Below are 16226 nucleotides of genomic sequence, written 5' to 3'. Positions count from 1 at the left end.
CCTGGGTTCAATTCCCAGTATCCCATATGGTCCCCAGAGCACCACCGGATGTGACCTAAAGGATCAAAAAAAAAAAAAGCTGAGTGAAAAAGATGTGGAGGGGCCTGAAAACATGAGATCTAAGCTAGAAATCACCAAACTGAAATGTGCCTGTCAAGACGGCAGGTGGGCCGGGACGAAGGGAAGCTGGCATTGGTGGTGGGGTTGGTGTTGAAATAGTACATGCCTAAAATGCAACTATCAATAACTTTGTAAATCACGCTCCTTTAAATTTAAAAGTATTTTAAAAAAGAAAGACAGGAGGGTGAGGAAGAGAGGAAGCGTGCATTCGAGAGAGAACATAGGCTTCTCGAGAGTGGAAAAAGCAAGCAGAGACGAGACAAGCAAGCGAGATAGTAATCACGGGAGCACACAGCTTGAAGAGCGAGTGAAGTATCAGCTTTTTAAAATTCCAAAAGCAGTGTTTCTAGTTAACATCGCAGTCCGAGAAAAGGACCTGACAAGAGTCGCAGACCGAGTTGCAGACCGCCCTTTCACCTCTCCGAAAACAGCTTCCAGACCTTATGCTCCGTGTCTATTTTTGTTTTGGGGGGGAGGGATGATGTGTGGGGGGTGTCATCCCTCGGCGGTGCTCAGGCATCACTTCTGATAGGATTCACGGGACCATATGGGGTGCCGGAGATCAACCCCATGTCTTCTGTGTGCAAGGCAAGTGCCCTGCTCGGAGTCCTGTATCTGTATCCCCTTGTCATTTGATCAGGGCGCCGAGTTTGCTTCTCCCTACATTCTTGTGATGTTATTATAAACCTTTTTTTCCCTCTAGGTCTGTATGTATTCTTTATAATGGCCTGTTTCTGGATACATTGTCAGAATTCCTTCATATAGTTTATTTTTAAAAAAAGACATTTTCTGGGGTCAGAGAGAAAGCAGAGGTTAGGGCACTTGCCTTACATGTGACTGAACGGGCCCCCCACATACAGTCCCCTGAGCAGCGCCAGGAGTGATCCCTGTGACACAGCCAGGAGTGAGCCCAGAGCACCCATGGTTGTGGCCCCCAAATCAAAATAAACCAAAGACAAAACCGAATCACTTTATTTTTTTTAATTTTTTTCACAATATTTAATTACATTTAATATTCGAACACCAATCCCACCACCATATTCGTATCCCAAACCCCAAACCCTGCCCCCAGAGTAGAACTGCAACAATTTATTTTGTATTGCTTGTTTCGAATAATCTACTAAAATAGAGACCAAGAAAAGGTGTCCTGGAGGAACCGTGTGTGAAGATCGCTGTATTTCACCCAGGAGCCATCAAGACCTTCTTCTATAAGAGATTAGTAACACATTGTTAAAGGTTGAGCCTTGTGTGCTTATATACAAAAACCAAATGACTTCAAAGACAAAACCAACCAATCATTTTGCATAACGGCCAGCACATTGGTGGCCACTTTAAGGCTTGGTCCTTGGGCCTTGACTGCAGTGGATAGGTAGAGAGGAGCGGGTGGGCCCTGGGCTGGCCAGGCCAGTCCAGGGCTTCAGGAGTGTGTGTGGTGGTGTCCAGGCCCCTGCAGGCCAGGAATTCTGAGGGCACCCACAGACCTGGTTGGGGTTGGGTTTTGTTTTGTTCTTGAGGGGCCAGGAAGGGGGAGAGACGGCCACAGGCACCGCTCATGGGGCGCTGCATGCAGCGCAGTCTCGGAGGCAGGTGGGGGCAAGTGGGGGTGGACACTCAGTGCAGCCGCTGCCCCGGGGCACCCCTCCTCTCCCTGCTCGGGGCCCTCCCTCCCCCACAGCTGCCAGGGGGGGTTTGGCCCCAGGTTCTCCAGCTGGACACCCCCTGCCGCCTCCCCCACCCGCATGCACACACTCCCCCTAAGTTTGCCGTGGCCTCCTGGGCCCTGGGGACTCCAGAATGTTTATCCCGGACTATTTCCAGCCCGGCCCTCCAGCTCCAGATGTGCCGTCCCCAGCTGGGACCTGCCCTTGGGCTGCTGAGCACATTCCCAGGGTCCAGCCCTGTGGGGAAGGACCGAGCCCCTGAGGGCCCCACGGCTCAGTTCCTGCCTGACCCCAGCCCTGGGGCAGCCCCTTGCCTCAGCTTGGTTCCCCACCACTGACTGCCCCATTGGCAGGCAGAGCCCGGGAGCCTGCTGGGCTGGCAGCACTGGGAGCTCGGGCATGGGGCGGGGGGACTGGGCTCCGGGCCAGGGGGACATTCGAGCTGCCCGCCAGCCTGTCCAGAGCTCAGAGCCAGGCTGCCTCCCCCTCCCCATTCTCCTCTCCTCACCCCTCACTTCTCCTTCCTCCCCTTTCCTCCTCCCCTTACTCCTCCCCCTCCGCCTTCCACCTCCTCCCTCTCCTCTCCCTCATCCTCCCCACTCCTCCCTCCATCATCCCCACCCTCTCTCTTCTCCCCTCTTCACCATCTCCCATCCTTTCTCCTCCCCCCTCCTCTCTATCTAGTCTTAGGGGTGACTTTGCTGACAGCCCCATGATCCCCTTCTCTCCTCAGACCCTGCCCACCTAGGGGGGTGCCTGGTTGGACACAGCTGGAGCATGGCGGGGTCCCCTTTCACCCAGCTCAGTCTCTAGCCTCTCCCGAGCTCCTCCTCCCCCCAGTCCCCTCTTCTCCCCCCTTCGCACCCAGTGTGAATGCTGAGCTGCTGCCCCACTCAGGGAAGGGTCTGCCTTAGTCCCTGACCCTTTGACCCTTCAACCCTCGGTCACCTCTGAGCCTGCCCAGACAAGGGGTGAGGTTGAGCACTGGACAGCCCTCCAGGAACCTGGGGCCTGGTATCTGGAACCCTGTCCTGTCCTGCCTGCTGGGGGGATAAGGGGAGTGGTGAGGGGGAGGGGGGCTGTGGGGTGGCTGTGCTCCCTAGCGCCCCCTTCTGTCTTCCAAGCAGGCCCCATTTACTGGGAGCAGCAGTGATGGGGACACTGGAGTAGTGGAGCCAGACCCCAGGGAGAACCACCCCGCTTGCCAAACGCCTCCACAGACCCCAGTACCCACTCTGGCTCCCACTCCCCAGTGCTCCTGATTTGGGGGAGCCTGGAGACAGAAGCAGGTGGAGGCTGAAGTCACCCTCTCTCCCGTCCCCTGCATTGGGCAGCCCCCCTGGGGCCAGCAGGCGGGCAGGCAGGCTAGTGCCCTCTGGTCTGCCTCTGAGGGACCTGAGACAAGCAGAGTAACCGGTCCAGAGGGGCCAGAGCCCCGATTCATCTGGGCCAAGGAGGCCGATGCTGCCGCCTCTGACCCCGGGTGACCGCAGCGCGGCAGCTGCTAAGTGTCCTCCTGTTAATGTGGCTACTGAGGGGAACCAGGCCAACAAGCAGAGACCCAGAGAGTTTTCCCAAAGAGAGTGGAGATAAGACAAGAGTTTCACATCCAGGACACTGGCCTGGAAGTTTCCTTAAAAGGTCTTCCTTGCTACACACACACACATACACACGCACGCACGTACCTGCTGCCCCTCTGGTAGAACGAGGCCCAGTTCCCAGCCTTCTTGTCACACACACACACACACACACACACACACACACACACACACATTTGCTGCCCCTCTCTGGTAGAGTGAGGCCCAGTTCCTGGCCTGAGTGCCAGTGCTGTCACGAGAATGGTCCTGGAGCAGCACCGTCCCGCCCAGCAGCACACACACAGCTGGAGGGCTGAGCCATCCTCTTACGACAGGACCAGAGGCTTTCAGTTCTGCCTGGGGGTAACTGTGCAGAGTTGAGAGGAGGTGTGAGCAGGTCGGGCGGCCGCCAACTTTCTTTTATTCTCCCCAACCCTGGCTTGCTTCCCAGCACTACATGGTCTCCCGAGCATGGAGACCCCTGAGCACCGTGCTGGTGACCTGGCGATCCCCGCAGGGCCATGCATGGCTTATGGTCTTCCTTTCCGGGGCCCCCACGGGGCTCCCCACATCTCCCAGGCCTGCTGCTGCCCACTGCAGCCTCACTCACCCCCGACCCTGGCCCCATTTGACTCTGGCTCCGGCACTAGGGACTCCCTGGCTGGCCAGGGGGCACACTCCCCTGCCTTCTTGCTCCTCGCTGGGGTGTCTGTCAGGCTGCTCAGAACCCCCTTTCCTGGCTGACCAGAGGATGAAATTGGGGTTCTCTTTTGGGCTTGGGGGGTGGGAAGTTGTTCCGATGGGGGGGGGAGAAGTGGCAACCTCATCTCTAGATTTTTTGTTTTTTTTTTTTTAATTTTAGGCCACACCCAGCAATGCTCAGGGGTTTTTCCTGGCTCTGCACTCAGGAATCACTCCTGGCGGTGCTCGGGAGAGCATGTGGGGTGCCAGGCCACGTGCAAGGAAAACACTCTCCCTGCTGTACTATTGATCTGGCCTCTCTTTTCTAGTTTCTAAGAAAGCACCATCTTCTTGGGTCCCCAGGCCAGAGGGTCTGCCTGGAAGTGCCCTCCCCACCCCCATCTCAGGCTGCAGGTGTTGCCTGCCACCCTCTTGTCCTCCCGTTACCGTCTGAACCCAGCCCACTTCCATCCCAGCCATGTACGTGGCGCCAAGTGGCACCTCCTCCCGCAGGGTCCTCCCGGCGCCCTGGAGAGCGGCCTGCTCCGCGTGCCCAGGGAGCATGGGGCGGCCCCCTCGGAATGTTTTCAATTCCACAGGCAGCAACATCTGCTGGCGTGAGACTCGCCGCCCAGGCTCTGTTTACCCAGACAGGCTCCCCGAGCTCCCCGAGGGTCCTCCGAGGCGGGTCTGGCCAGGTGTGGCTGGATGGACACCAAGGCGGGGGTGAGGGGTGGGAGCGTGAGATGGGGCCACCTCCTGGGTGGCCAGGACGGCCTGATCTTAGCCCCTGCAGAGCTGTGAGAAGGGCCCCTGGAAGCTGCAGGAACCTAAATTCATGCCGCTGCTTTTGAGGAACTTGCTAAGAACATTTGTCTTGCACACGGAGGCCCCCTCCTGTCGCTGCCCCTGGACCATTTGCTTCTCGGAGGGAAGATTCCGTGGGGGCCGGAGGTGGGGGGGTGAGCCTGCTGTCCCCAGAGAGCCCCCCACCCCTCCATCCTGCCCTGGAAGGGGGAGGAGGGTAAGATGAGCATCTCAGAGAGCCCACGAGCCTCCCGAGTGGCCGCCCATCTGCTTGTGGCTACGCTGCCATGGAGACTCTGTGTGGGTCCTGCAGCCCGTCGGAGGCGGCTTCCCCCAGACAGTGTTGAGCCTGGAACTGCTAAGACAGACGAGCAGAGAGCTTTGGGCACAGCACCCACGCAGCCCCTGGCGGGGAGGCAGGGGCCCCGCATGGCACGGCCTTCTCGTCCGTAAGAACAGCACCCGGTGACTGGCACAGTCGAAGGGGAGAGCCATGGTGCTCCCACGAAGGGGCCAGCTCTGCGCCTGCCCTGCGGCTGCCAAGGGCTCTTCGGTCGTCTGCAGCAGGTGAATGCAGTCAGCAGTCACTGCTGCACCTTCCTGGCTGCTTACATAAGTGCCACTGCAGCTGCATGGGAGCCTGGGGAGCAGAGACTGGGGCCCGTGACTTTGTGTTCCTTAGCTCTTAGCTCCAAAGGTCGTGGGCTAACCTTCCTCCTCCAGGAAGCTGCCTCTGATTGCCTCTGGCTAGACATTTTTCCCTCCATTCCCTCATACTTTGATCTGTGCTGATACTGTAGCCTTTGTATGTGTGTGGTGGGGGGAGGGAGAGGGATGCAATCCCCATTGGTGCTCAGGGCTTACTCCTATCTCTGTGCTCTAGCAGGACTTGGGCAGGGGGGACCCTATATAGTGCTGGGGATCAAACTCAGGTCAGCCGTGTGCAAGGCAAAGGCCCAACGTGCTATACTATCACCCCAGCCCTTTTTGGTTTTGGGAGACCATACCCAGCAGTGCTCAGGGCAGAGATCACTTCTGGTGGGGCTTGGGGGGCTCTCGGGGTGGGGGGGAGATCCTGGGGAATTGAACTGGAGTTTTCTATGTGTAAGGCAAGGGCCTTAAGCCTGTATTCTGTCCGTACCCCTCTTTTTTAATTTTTCTTAATTCCAGACAGCTTTCTCGAAGAGAAAGGCCTTGCTGGGTTCCCTTTCGCCTGGCGCAGGGAGGGTGGGGGTTGGTATATGCTGACTGCAAGGAGTGCTCCCAGGGTGCTCCCAGGGCCTTCAGCCCCCGCCCCTCCCCCTGCAGCTTCGTCTCTGGACAGGATTTGCTTTCTGGTTTGTTTCTTGGAGGATGGGCATGGGGGGCTCCTCCCCAGTGGTTCTCAGGAAGCCCCGACAGCCCCTCAGCCACCCGCAGCCAGCCAGGAGTGGCTCAGCGTGAGGCCTGGTGATGCAGTGCTCTTCGGGGTCCACAGTGTCAAAGGGTCTTCGTGTCTGGTCCTGCAGCCTTGCCCGAGGCCCATGCACACAGCACATCCTCCGTTGGTGTCTCTGCAGTGAGTCTGATGGTAGTCAGGGCTGCAGGAGGCTCAGAGTCTTCCCGGAGGAAAGGGGGTTCTGGGCTGCGGGGGCTGAGGAAGCTGCCTGACCCTTTCCCGGGCTGGCCGGTGCCACTAGCTCAGAGGACAGCTGAGGCCTCAACTGCTCAGGCTGGGAGTCACTCCCCCGCTCCCTCAGGACTTTGAGCATTGTTGACCCAGAGGCAGGGAGGCTGCTTCTGACCCTAATATGCCCTGCAGAGGGGGGTGTGGAGCGTGGCACCGGAGCACTGATCCCTGGACCCTGCCTCCCCCCGGCAGGCTGAGCTGGGCACTCAGCCAGACATCTACATCCTGGCCTGTGTCCTCACAGGCAAAGTGGGAGTGTTGGTTCTGGGGAGCACTTGAAGAGTTGTTTCCGCACACGGAGTTTAGCGCGGTGCCTTTGGCACACCCGGCAGTGGGCAGCTTGTGACCCTGACCAGCTCGGAGGCGAGGCCATCCGTGTTCCCCAGGAAACACAGGGGGCTCTGATGTTTGCTGGGACAGCCAGCAGGATCCTTGCCAGTGTCCAGGGCTTCTTTTTTTTTTTTTTAAGTTTTATTAATGAGAAATGAAAATAGGTGAGGAGGGCTGGTAATCTTTATGTTTTCCTTTCCCATATGGCTCAGGTAGGTTTTATTTTATTTTTTTTGGGGGGGGGTCATACCCGGCAATGCACAGGAGTTACTCCTGGCTCTGCACTCAGGAATTACTCCTGGCGGTGCTCAGGGAACCATATGGGATGCTGGGAATAGAACCCAGATCGGCCACATGCAAGGCAAACGCCCTACCCGCTGTGCTGTCGCTCCAGCCCCAGTCCAGGGCTTCTGTGCCCTGACCCACCTGCCCTGTGGGCAGCCTCAAAACTTCCTTTTTTTTTAAATTTTGGTTTTGGGGCCACCTTTCACAGTGCTCCAGGGTTGCTCCTGGCTTTGAACCCAGGAATTACCCCTGGTGGGCTTGGGAAACCATATGGGTTGCCGGGGTAATCAAACCCATGTCCGCCGCCGCGTACAAGGCAAGTGCCCTACCTGCTGTACTATCACTCTGGCTCCAACCCACAAAACTTCCTGACTGTCAAATACCAGCCACACTTCAGGGAGGCCTGAGGCTGTTAGTGGGGCCTTTGGTTTGAGGGTAGGGGTTGAGTGTTGGGGGGGGGGGGATGGCTGGGAACTGCTCCCAGCTGTGCTAGGGGTCACTCCCAGTGGTGCCTGGGGACCATGGGGGCCTAGGGATTGAACCCAAACCCAGGCTTCCCATATGTGAACCTCAGTGTGGGAAGCCCAGACCCCCCCATCCTGGCGCAGTGGACCCCAACCTTGTGTTCCTCTCGTCTCCGGATACCAGGTGGTGTTGTGTCATCGCAAAATGGTTCCACTTCTCAGGCTGACCAGAGGTGTCACTAACTTGCAGGTCAGAACAAGTTCTTCTGGCTGGGAGAGGGCTCAGCAGGCTCCTTCACATACTGGGAAACCCTCCCCCCACCCGAGAGTTCCCCAGCACTGCCCAGGGAGCAGTTCTGGAGCACTACTGAGTGTGACCCAAAAAGAAGGAAAGAAATTAAGTTCTTGTAGCTTGCCTTGGTACCCGTCAGGCCTGCCGGAAGTGGGCGCTGGTCCCTCCGCCTCCCGGAGCACCAGCTTCCAGAGGGGCCTTTCTGGTGAGGCGTGAGTCTCGCTGGACCCCCGTGTCCGCTGCTGCCCTGCCTTCTGTGTGTGTGTGCGGCCGGCAGGCATCTGTGTCACTGTGCGGGGCCACACCCTGCAGTGTTCAGGGGCTCCCAGAGAGATGGGGGTGGGGATGGATCAATGTAGGACATATGCTCTGCCACTGGCGCCCCGGCCCAGCCCCAGGGGACTCTCCAGCAGAGGATGTTTGTGTCTCCCACACTTCTGCCCCTGTCACCAGGCTGGCCTGGGGGCGGGCCTTGAGAGTGGGAGGGAGTGGAACTCCAGGGCGGGTGCTGGAGAGGGGCGGAGGTTTGCCAGGGAGGTGGGCTTCTGTGATGGCCAAAATACAGCTCCTGTGCTGAGCCGGGTCCCTGCAGACCCTCTCTGGCAGTCCCCTAAGACCTCCGGGAGCAGCCTGGTGGTGATGGGGTTAAGGGGATCCCCCCACCCCCCAGGGGACGTGCTTGGATGTGTTTAGCTGCGAGTCAAACTTTCTTTCCTGGGGGCTGGAGGGACGGCCCAGGGCTGCCAGGAGTTAAACCCGGAGGCTGGATTTTTGGAGGGGGCAGCCTCCAGCGCCTCCTTTGAGTCACTTCCTCTGGTGGGGGCGGGCGCTCCCCGCGTCTGTGGCGCAGGCACGGGCAGTCCTGCTGGCCAGCGCTGGGAGTTGCGGGGCTGCTCTCCTGGGGGTGCGGCAGTCTCCTGGGAGACAGAGAGGAGGGGAAAGCCAAGCCTGAATGCTTTGGACCGCGTGCGCCGCCCCGCGTGCCCCGCACCTCCCCACCGCACGCGCCCCTCCGCACCGCCCCAGCGACTCTCCGGAGCTGACCCGCGAGCCCCGGGCGCCGCGGCCAGCATGACCGACGTCCTGCCCCAGCCTGACTGCAGCCTGACGGCGGTGTGCGAGTCCCTGGAGCAGCTCGAGGAGCCAGGGAGCAAGCGAGCCCTCAACACCGGAGCCCGGCTCTGGGGCCGCGTGCGCAGCAAACTGCTCCGACAAAAGGTGCTGGCAGGGTCCGCAGCAGGGGTGGAGGGAGCCCAGGAGCCTGCGGGGGGTCCCCGGGCTCTGCCTCTTTCCTTTCTACCTCTGGACGGGATGGTTCCTACCTGACCCGGCAGGGCATGCGGGATCAGGCATGGTAAATTGGGGGTTGCTCCGTGCTTGTAGCAGTTACTCCCCCATCCCTGCCCAAGCTGCATCCCCGCATCTGTCCCTGCCTCCGTGTCTCTCCAGGGAGAGGAGTCTGCCTGGCTCCTTCTCAGCTGGCAGCGGCACAGTCAGACCAAGCAGGGGGCTGCTTGATCCATTGGGCGTCCCTGGTCCCTGTCTGGGCCTTTGGAGTGGAGGTGGGGGTGCGGGTGGGCCCACTTGCCTTGGGCTTGTGAGGTCTCTTTGTGCTGGTGTGTGTCTGTGTGTCTGTGTGTGTGTGTCTGTGTGTGTAGGAGTTATGCTGAATCTGGGGGCTGCCGGCTGCTTCTTCAAGGACCACCCAGGTCCCCCAGTACTCCAGAGATCCCTCACCCAGCAGGCACAGAGCCTGGGCGGCTGCCTGCAACCCCCCCACCCCATGTCCCCTCCCTCGGCTGGAGAGGGGCTGAGAATCCCTATGTCCTGCACAGGAGCAGAGCCCGAGGAGTCACTGTTGAATGAATGCACAGGGTGACCACACAGGGTGACCGGAGCTGCACTGCCAGGGAGGAAGGGAGATGAAAGGCACCTCCGGGCTGGTCTGTGTGGCAGACGGGGCTCTCTGGGGCCTAGTGCGGCTCAGGGTGTCTCTCCATGCCGGTTTTCTGTGCCAGCAAGCACAGGGATCCCAGGTACTGGCTCAGGGAACATGTCCTTGCTCTCCCCATTACAGACCCTGTGTGACCTCCCTGAGGGGACAGTAGTCCTGGAAAGTGCTGGGCCGGGCAGCAACCTGAGCTGCCCTGCTGGGCCCTGCGCCTCCCGCAGCCTCTCGGGACGACAGTCTGTGCTGAGGCAGCGGTTTGGGGCCGCCGGCAGCGTGGAGCCGCCATGCCCCCCTGCCCAGGCCCCGCTGAGACTGGCACTCAGCAGCCCAGATCTCCCGGCACTGCAGACCTATAGGCGGGTGCAGCGTCCCTGGCCCGGGGCCAGCCTGGCAGGGAACGGCACCTGGCACACCGACAGAGAGGGCAAGTTGTCAGCCCTGAACTCTGGACCCTTGGTTTTCCCTGGACATTCGTGGTCGGCACTACCAAGAAGCCCCTGGAGTGGGTCTTTTGTGTGTGTGGCCACTGTGCTGCCCCGTGTGGCGGCCAGTGAGTCTGTGCCCCATCCCTGGCTGTGGGACGGAGAGTGTCAGCATCCCGGACACCAGGACCTGCACCGTGGGTGGCAGAAGGACAGTGCCTCACCCCGCTGTGTCCAGGCTGGGTGGGAGGTGGTGGGCCTGCAGAGCGGCCTCCAGCCCTCGACCCTTCTCCCCCCCCCCTTTGCATTAACCCACTTTTCAATGCCACAGGCTCACTGCCAGGCAGGGGTGAGGATCAGGAGCGTTTCGGGAGATGGTGAGGGGAAGGTGCCAGGTACCGGTCTCCCGAGTGCCTTATTGGCTTTTCCCTAAGGCTCCTGTGGGCCTCCTGCTCCCCTGTAAGTCAGGAGTCCAGCGTGGGGGCAGGGAGACTCATGGGGACCCCATGCTGGGGCTGATGAGTCTCTTCAGATAGAGCAGCTGCGGCATTTACCCGCAGGGCCTCAGGGCCAGGAGACAGGGAGCACCCTGGGACTCTTCCGGACTCCAGGGGGCAACATGCTCTGTTCTGTTCCTGAGGAGAGTTGGGGGCCCCTTCCCACTGGGCTGGGTGGTACTGGTGTGCCGGCGTCCGCGGGGTACATGGCTCTGCCAGTGCTCTCCCTGTGAGCCTCACATTCGCACTCCTTGTCCTCTTTCTCCTTTTCCTTTTTATCACACCCAGCAGTGCTCAGATTGGGCCCCTCTTAGCTTTATGTGGGCACTGGAGAAGTGGACAGTGACTAGGGGAACTGCCCCAAGGATCCTTCCCCCTTGCTGTGACCAGGGCTTCAATCCCTCGCACCACCTATGGTCCCCCGAGCCCACCCGGAGAGAGCCCCGAGCATAGCTGGGAGCGGCTCCAAACCACCAGACAAACCAACAAAAACACACGGATGTTCCCTCCTGACTCCCATCCTAGGCTTCAGGGATTCCCCTTCTAAGCCCCCTAGAGGGAACAGATCTTCTCACAGGTACCCTCTGGGGTTCAGTAGCAAACACCCTCCCCCTCACCCGCAGTGTGTGCCCCGCTGACCTCCAGCATCTTGGGGCCACTCCCTTGAGACCAGGAATTACCAGGCCTTCCTGTGGCCTCATTGCCTCTGTGGATTTATGCACACTGACCCATGGCACTCTGGGGAGGACACGCTTGATGGTGGTACCCTGTGCCCCAGGTGGCAAAGCCACTGGGATTGCACTCTGCACATGGGGGTAGCCTCTGACTCGCCAGGCAGGCTCTGGTCACTGAGCCACCCTATACCTCTGGGGATCCTTCTACAGAGGCTGGGAGGGCCTGGCCCTCCACAGTGACACCCCAGGTCTGCACTGGCTGAGACTTGAGACCAGCCTTCCCAGCAGAGCACTCACCAGTGCAGCTCCCCTTTCCACCAGCTGCCCAAACGCCTCCTCCAGGGAGCCCTCCCACACTGCTCAGGATGCAAGAGAAGGGAGGGCACCAGGCTGGCAGGAAGGGCCGGCGCCTTGTTTTCCTAATGCTGCATCTGCTGTTTCACCTTCGCTGGGGCAAATCTCTTCACGGGGCGGGTCTGGAAGGAGGACGCAGAACAGGATGACCCTCTAGATCCAGCTCATGTGGGGACTTTGGCAGCGTCTCAAGATTCTTTCCCTAAGCCTTAAACCCTCAGCACGCTGGGAAGGTCTGGGAGAGGTCGCCCGGCTGCCCTTGGGCCCAGGCCAGCCTTTCCCTGGCCGCGGGAGCAAAGGAGTTCATGGCACTTCCTCCAGCCACGCCATCCCGTTCATTCACCGTGTCCCGGTTTGCTGACGGGACCCTGCCAGTGCCCCGGGCGGAGAGCCCCAGCTCTCATGGAACTTTCTGTCCCTTAGAAGAATTGGGCAATCAATAAGATCATTCTCGGCTGGACAAGGGCGATGAGGAAAATCCAATTGGGTAACAGATTAGAGGCCAGGAGGGAGAGGCCTTGCTCACAGATCATCACGGTGGGGCTGGTTCAGGGGCCTTGGAGATGGGGCTCAGTGAAGCCCCAGGTTTGATCCCCAGCAGCCCCCAAGGACAGAAACCAAAGAGCCATCCAGTCTTGAGATTCCTAAGGAGCCGCCGGGGGCCCAATGACCACAGCAGGGTTGACTGTGGCCTAGTCAGAGGCAGATAGAGGTCCCCTGGCACGGACCAGTCTCAGCCTAGCAGTCAGCCCAGCGCACTGTGAGTTCTTGGTACCGGTCACTCGCCGGTGCTGTTAGGGTCATGTGGCCGTGGGGGCCAGGCCATCAGCCAGGCCCAGTGCAGGCGCTAGCTAGGGAGCTGCACAGGCCCTCATGGCCTGGGGTGGTCTCTGCAGCACCCAGGAGCTCGTGTGGCCCATTAGGGCTGGAGCTGTACAGCCAGCTGGGGGCTCTGGGGACTCGGGGTCCCTGTCCGTCCCTCTCTGTCGCTCCCCTAGTGCCAGTGTGCGGTGTGTAGCTTGTGGTGCTGTGTGGAGGTGTGGGGGTGTCCCAGGTGGGTGGGCAGGCCAGTGGTCTGCAGAGAAGGACTTACTTGCACGGTTACCTCCAGACATCCCAGTTGGCACCAGGGGACAGCTCACTCTTCCTGGTTTCTTTAAGAGAACATGGCTTGCTTGGGGGCCCCCATCCAGGAGAAGTCTCCAGGTCATCTAGGGGTAGGGGGTTAGGGGCACAGTAGGCGGGCCAGCTCCAGGAAGACAGGGCCCGATGTGGGGAGAGGCAAAGCTGTGGCAGACTGGACGTGTGGCGGGCACATGGCAGGCTGAGCCCCTTCAGGAATGCAGCGGGCCAGGGAAGGCAGGTCGTCCGGGTGCGAGGAGGCGACCTGGCTTCCTTCAAAGGCTCGTTCAGGGGGGCTAAACCCTTTCCATATGTGTCTCAGCAGCTTCAAAGCTGCAGGCGGGAGGGGAGGGGCGCGCCGAGCAGCCTGCCTGTGGCCGGGGCCGGGGAGCTGGCCTGCTGGGGGGTTGGTGGAGCCACCCTGGCCTCTGGGGGCCAGGAGGTCGCCGTGGCCTGTCTGTGTTTCTCTCTGAGGCCACGTTGACAGAGGAGAGCCACACTTTGGCTCCTGTTCCCCGCCGGGCCGCTGCCAGCCCCGCTGTGCCTTTCACGCCTGTGGTTAGTCCCAATGACAGACTTGTTGGGGTGTCCCAGGGGGACGCTCTTGAGCGAGGGCAGGGGAACAGCAGCCTGGGGGTGCCACGTGGCTGCTTGCTGGGCACTGCAGGGAGCCTGGCCACGGTGGGACAGACACCTGGTCTCACAGCTCCTGGCGGACATCACCGTCCGTCCCGTCCTCCTTCCTCTTTGGATGACCAGACTTAAGTGTCCTTGTTGCAAAGAAGCTCGGGCTCGGGAGGACAGGGCACCCCACTTCTAAGCACAAGCATGGATGCAGAACAGTGCGGGGGTGCCAGAGAAGGTGCACCCAGACATCTGACCCCCTTAAAGAATGGGGTCGGGGTGCATTCCTGGGGGCTGGCCCCAGGGCCATCTGGTTCCATGTCTGTGAACATGATGGAGGAGGTGTTCCTAAGGCAGCGGTGCAGACCCCAGGGGCTGTGCGGAGGTGGGGGGAGGGAGGCTTGGGGGGCCATGTGAGTGCTTAGTGACAGTGATACCCTCCCTCCTCATTCTCACCGCTCTGGCCTGGCTACCCCTCCCCTCGCCTGAGTGGCCATTGCTAAACAGGTGCTTCCCCAACCCTGCTTGAACACGGCGGGTGCCCAGACATGAGGGAGGGTGGGAAGCAGCATAACCCCCCCCCCCCCCAAAGACTCTGCAGTGAGCTGCATGATGGAGGATGTGGGACAGCAGGAAGCTTCTGTCATCTGTGAAGCTGGAATGGGGACCCCAGACTCGGGTGTCCTCTGAACCCTCTGAACCCCAACACTGGCAGGTGGCCACCCACGGGCTCGAGCAGAGGCCCGGAGTTGGGGCGGGGAGGGGAGACCCTCACCTGCATCGGGGGTGCCGTGTCTCAGACAGAGAACCCCTCTCCCACCTCTCAGCCCCCCCAAGGTGGGGGGAGTCCCCCGTCCCAGAATGGGAAGCTGCTGCTGCCCCCAAACCCTGGGCCATCTCTGCTGGGGGCGCAGGGCCCACAGTCATCCCACAGAGGGGCCATGTGGGACCCACCCTGCAGCTCTCCCCCTGCCTGCTCTGTCCCCTCCAGGGTGGCCCCAAGAGTGGGCAGGTGCCCGTCGGGGCTCCCCCCCCCCCACTACTCTGCTCAGGAAGTAGCAGAGTCCACGTTTCCCAGGGTTATAAATAGCCCCGGCCACTCTGAGAAATGCACCAGGGCCGCTCCACGCCGCGCCCTCCCTCTCGGTATGCAAATGCCGTCCTGAAATAGACTCGGTTTCTGGGAGCTGCCCGCCTCCAGGAGACAGAGCCTCATTGTTGGGGTGCCGGGGAACTGGGCAGACCTCCCTGGGGGGACCACGGCCTCACCTGCAGGGGATCCTGGCCGTGGCAGGGTCGGGGACCCACAGGGAAACCCCAGAGTGCTACCTCATGTTGACCTGGTCTTGGACAGGCCAGCAGGGTGAAGCAACAGCAAAGGGTGCAGGAGACACATCCAGCAGGAAGGCGGGGGACTGACCCTCCACAAGGTCTGGGGTTATCTTGGAAGGCTTCCTGGAAGAGGCGGAGGCTGGACCGAGGCCGAGCAGCAAGAGCAGCTTTTCCTGTCTTCGAGTCTCCCAGGCAAACGTGGGGTCACTTCTTGGCAGCCAGAGCAGAAGTGATGGGGACGGAGGAGGGGAGCAGGGGTGGAGGGGGCCTGAGTTGCTTCCTGATGGGGAGCTGCCTGGTGGCAGCTTCCGGGAGCAGCACTGCCCTGGTGGCCCCCAGGGGTGTGGGCAGTGATCAGGCCCAGTACTCCCTTGCTAGGCGTGTGGCACCAGGTGAGTCCCTGACCCTCTGTTGGCCTCACGCTGCCTGTCTGTGAGGTGGGAGCAGCTGTCAGAACTTCGACACCCCAGGCTTGTTGGGGTGGTGATGGGCGCATGTGGGGCGGGGTCCGGGAGCCAGACTCACCCTCGATAAGGCTCCACACTCCACAGCTAGTTCACCTTTGAAAATTCCCCTTCCTGGGGCTGGAGCCATAGCATGGCAGGTTGGGCGTTTGCCTTGCACGCGTCCGACCCGGGTTTGATTCCCAGCATCCCATATGGTCCCCCTGAGTGCATGAGCCAGGAATAACCGCTGTGCATCGCTGGGTATGACCCAAAAAGCAAAAAAAAAAGAAAGAAAAGAAAGAAAGAAAGAAAGAAAGAAAGAAAGAAAGAAAGAAAGAAAGAGAAAGAAAGAAAGAAAGAAAGAAAGAAAGAAAAAGAAAGAAAATTTCTCTTCCTGGTGCCATAATATGGCAGGGAGGGCATTTGCCTTGCATGTCGCCAACCCAGGTTCAATCCCGGGCACCCCCTTCTGTCTCCTGAGTCCCACCATGAGTAGTTCCTCCTGAGTGTAGAGCCAGGAGTAAGCCTAGAGCACTGCTGCGTGTGTCCCAAAATGCCCGAATTTTTAAAAAATTCCCCCTTCCCTGGGGCTAGAGATAGAACAGAAGAGAGGCCTTGCATGCGGCAGGCTCAGAATTGGTCCCCAGCACTCCAGAGTCCCCAAGCCCATCAGCAGTGATCCTTGAGGGGGTGCTGGAGCAATAGCACAGCGGGTAGGGTGTTTGCCTTGCATGCGGCCCAACCCGGGTTCGATTCCCAGCATCCCATATGGTCCCCCGAGCACTGCCAGGAGTAATTCCTGAGTGCAGAGCCAGGAGTAACCCCTGTGCATCGCCGGGTGTGACCCAAAAGGAGGAAAATAAATTAAAAAAAAAAATAAAAAGAATGATCCTTAAGTGCAGAGCCAGGAGTAAGCCT

General features: G+C 60.1%; 1 protein-coding gene across 6 annotated transcripts in view; it reads left to right on the top strand.

The window, feature by feature from the left end:
- ABR (ABR activator of RhoGEF and GTPase) overlaps positions 1–16226 on the top strand; it is a 199510-nt gene that overhangs the window by 170355 nt on the left and 12929 nt on the right. The window contains exon 1 of one of the 6 annotated variants that reach the window (XM_056126890.1): positions 8943–9104. The exons of the other annotated variants lie outside the window; for them this stretch is intronic. Within the exon in view, the coding sequence (XP_055982865.1) occupies positions 8958–9104 (147 nt within the window). The 5' untranslated portion in view covers positions 8943–8957. Of the gene's footprint in view, positions 1–8942; positions 9105–16226 lie in introns of those variants that run through there. 6 annotated transcript variants of the gene reach the window in all.

Source organism: Sorex fumeus, unplaced genomic scaffold, assembly GCF_029834395.1.
Source record: "Sorex fumeus unplaced genomic scaffold, SorFum_2.1 ptg000063l, whole genome shotgun sequence".
Taxonomy (NCBI): domain Eukaryota; kingdom Metazoa; phylum Chordata; class Mammalia; order Eulipotyphla; family Soricidae; genus Sorex; species Sorex fumeus.
Note: the sequence above shows the minus strand (reverse complement) of the source record. Positions and strands in the feature narration are given on the sequence as shown.